Here is a 3,406-nt window from a genome sequence, read left to right as displayed (position 1 = left end):
AATAGAGATGTTCTTGTACACATTTACATAAACATTACTGTACAGGTGTTTAACCATAGTATAACGAATGACACATAACTCATAACTACACAGCAACAAATGTAGACTGTCAATAATAGACTGGGATGTCAAAATAAAAATCCATTACCTCAGCTATTAGCAACAAAAGGTACAAAAAATGGTTCAAAATAGATGCTCTGTATTTTTCAGACCTCAAATACTGCAAAGGAAACAAGGTCATATTCACTTTCAAGTAACAACAGTCATATTTGTATTTGGGAGTACTTATTTGTGTTAACCTCGATTTTTCATGTGTCTTGTGCTGTCAGTCTTTCACATTGCTGTTGGATGACTTAATGTCACTCCTGGGGTTTGATATAGTTAAAATTTAACAGACACTGGACTGAAATGACCACAATACATCTAGAAATTGTGAATAAATGAACATTTGGAATGGTCTGTTAGTTTTTCCACGGTTAACCAACACACGTTTCACATTGTATCTGTTTGCACTCATCTTCCACATATCATGAACATGCAGGATAACATTCACATTTAAGTGTGTCTGCTATATTAATGGACTTTAAAAAAAACTTTTGAAGAATGCTTGTTTAACAATGGCTAAGTAGATTATTATTGTTAATACATCACAGGTCAAAGAGAAAGATGTTGTATATATTCATACTATCACAGTAGTGTATTTCAGACGCCGCCTTGCATTTAGATTTTATGTGCCGGAATTAGTCTGTGGAGAAGCCCCAGTGTTGGAAAATATTTACAGACGTTCACTAGATTTTGTGGTTTTTGTTTGGAAAGAGCCAATCCAAAAGAAGATATTGTTTAACTTATTGATTGTGCAGAGCTGGACTGTGATAGATGTTAATTACAGAGGAGGGGTTCTCGTTATCGCTAATGAATCTAAAGAGTACAAAAAAGACAAGAAACAGTGTCTCAGACTATCAGTGAGTGTATTCTTCTGTTGAAGAGAAATGGCTGGGAACAGAAATTTACTGAGTCACTTACTTTTTCTTTTCCTGAGCTCTGTTTGCAGAGCGGTTCCACAGAGAGGGATTCCAGTTAATAGTCCACAAGCTCTTGGGTTCCAGCAAAATGAACAGAGATTTGGACTCGATCAGCAAACTGAACAACAGTTTTCTCAGAAGTTTCCACTTCAGAAGCCGGTGGTGCAGTCAGAACCTCTTGACAAGTGTGCTGTAGCTGATTATGAGCAGATCCAGTGTGGAGAACCTGGTATCAGTGGTGCTGAGTGTGAAGCTATAAACTGCTGCTTCAATGGACAGCAGTGTTATTATGGGATGTCAGGTAAGTGTGTTTGACCAGTTAAATGTTTCTTGCCAAGCTGATCCTCTAACTTCCTCTGTTTCTCATTACAGTGACTGTCCAGTGTATGAGAGATGGTCAGTTTGTGTTAGTGGTGGCTAGAGATGTCACGCTGCCTCGTCTGAATCTGGACACGGTCCGTCTGCTGGGTGGAAATGAAGCACCTTGTGGTCCTGTTGGTTCCACACCTTCCTTTGCCATATACCAGTTTCCAGTCACTGCCTGTGGCACCAGCATGATGGTGAGTGTGCTGTTTGTGATTTGGCTATCTAGAACAGACTTTGTCAATCGTGTTTCTGCTTGCAGGAGGAAAATGGTTATGTGGTGTATGAGAACAGAATGACTTCATCCTATGAAGTTGGGATTGGACCTCTTGGCTCCATCACAAGGGACAGTCATTTTGAGTAGGTTATCTGTGTTCTCATGAGTGACTCTTGATCCAATGTCAAAAGCTCACTGTTTGTTTGTGTAGACTTCTCTTCCAGTGTAGATATTCTGCCACTGCTGTGGAAGCTCTGGTTGTGGAGGTCAACACTGTTCCACCACCCCCACCTGTAGCTGCTCCTGGACCACTCGGGGTGGAACTTAGACTGGCAAATGGCCAATGTGTTACTAAAGGCTGTGCAGAAGGTAGTGATTTGCTAGTCTTCAAAAAATGCCTCTCCAGGAGTTGTACATGTAGGACTGGTCTAAATCTCTAGCTTGAGACAGTAATGCAAGGGTATTCCTCAGGAGATGAGGCGTACACGTCCTACTACGGTGAGGATGAGTATCCAGTCACAAAAGTCCTGCGCGATCCTGTGTATGTTGAGGTGCACATTTTGGAGAGAACTGACCCCAATCTTGTCCTGATGTTGGGGCGCTGTTGGGCGACATCAACCCCTAGTCCTCTCAGTCTACCCCAGTGGGATCTTCTAGTTGATGGGTGAGTAGAATCTAATTTGTCCAGATCGTGCACTGTGAACGAGTCCTGACTGTCACTTCTCTTTTAGATGCCCTTACCAGGATGATCGTTACCTGACTGCACTGGTTCCTACAGTTGGCTCGTCTGGTCTTCAGTTCCCAACCCACTACAAGCGCTTTGTTGTGAAGATGTTCACGTTTGTGGATCCAGCGTCACTGGCCCCTCTGCAGGAAATCGTATGAGTTCCTTGCCGCCTTCTGTATCTATATTTCCTTTGTATTTGTTGCTAAAGCTAATCTTTGTTTCAGATCTACATTCACTGTAGTACATCGGTGTGCCACCCTGCTTCTGGCTCCTGTGAACAGAGCTGTGCCAGGAAAAGCCGTATGTGTTTCACTTTGGTTTGGTTTGCTTTTTTACGGTGTTGTTGTCCTGACACTTTCTTGCGTTCCAGGGAGAGATGTTGCTGACAAGAGGCATGAAGAAACTCTGGTTTCCAGTGAAGGAATCGTCTTTACAATGTAAACTGATTTGCCCTTTTTAATAAATTAATTTGGGTAACTGCAGTTTCGGTGGTTTGTTCCCCAATGAGAATTGGGGGTTCTGGTATAAACTGCCACTAAAAGTGGTGTGCGGTTAAATAAGAACTGCAAACTGCTTGATTTTAAATAGTTTAACGTATAGCGCCTTTCCCAGGCTCAAGCTACACTAATTCAATATTTGCTGTGAACAAATGGTATGTCTGAAACCTCAGTCTTCATAAAACAGTAGGCAAGAAATGCATGGCTGGTGCACAATTTCTCGAGCTTTGACTGTATACTAATGTGACCAACTATGCATATGTAGTAAGAGAGAACACTGTAGTATGTCTGAATCCTCCGTATTCATAAAACAATAGGTGAGAAATGTCTGGATGGCATACGGTTACGCCCAGATTCTGAAGCACTCAGCGATGGCTCTTGAGATGCTACTATTTCCCATAGGACAGAACACCACACACAGCCTGCGTACCGTCTCAGCTGACTTTCATGTACAATGAAACATGTTAAATGTTGTCAAGTTAATGAAGCCTACTATTAACATTGACATTGCTTCATATTGTTCATAAATTGATATTCTAACCCTAGATAGACTTTAGATATGAAGCATTAATATTGAGCT

The 3,406-nt window shown here is 41.6% G+C and overlaps 1 protein-coding gene across 1 annotated transcript; it reads left to right on the top strand.

The window, feature by feature from the left end:
* The first annotated feature begins 946 nt into the window (after positions 1–946).
* Positions 947–3,131, top strand: LOC306894366 (zona pellucida sperm-binding protein 4-like). Its single transcript, XM_079456856.1, has 8 exons — positions 947–1,323; positions 1,395–1,582; positions 1,648–1,745; positions 1,814–1,971; positions 2,074–2,266; positions 2,334–2,481; positions 2,554–2,629; positions 2,700–3,131. Exons 1-8 carry the CDS (start codon positions 990–992, stop codon positions 2,768–2,770), a joined length of 1,266 nt encoding a protein of 421 aa, XP_079312982.1. The 5' UTR covers positions 947–989; the 3' UTR covers positions 2,771–3,131.
* The last annotated feature ends 275 nt before the right edge of the window (positions 3,132–3,406 follow it).

This window comes from Barbatula barbatula, assembly GCF_947034865.1.
Source record: "Barbatula barbatula genome assembly, chromosome: 5".
In the NCBI taxonomy this organism is placed as follows: Eukaryota; Metazoa; Chordata; class Actinopteri; order Cypriniformes; family Nemacheilidae; genus Barbatula; species Barbatula barbatula.
Note: the sequence above shows the minus strand (reverse complement) of the source record. Positions and strands in the feature narration are given on the sequence as shown.

What these genes read in the sequence shown, in the direction of transcription:
- LOC306894366 (XM_079456856.1), top strand. Translation starts at nt 990, where the DNA reads ATGGCTGGGAACAGAAATTTACTGAGTCACTTACTTTTTCTTTTCCTG. An exon ending in GTGTTATTATGGGATGTCAG is followed by an intron (nt 1,324 to 1,394) that starts GTAAGTGTGTTT and finishes TTCTCATTACAG; the next exon opens with TGACTGTCCAGTGTATGAGA. An exon ending in TGGGATCTTCTAGTTGATGG is followed by an intron (nt 2,267 to 2,333) that starts GTGAGTAGAATC and finishes CTTCTCTTTTAG; the next exon opens with ATGCCCTTACCAGGATGATC.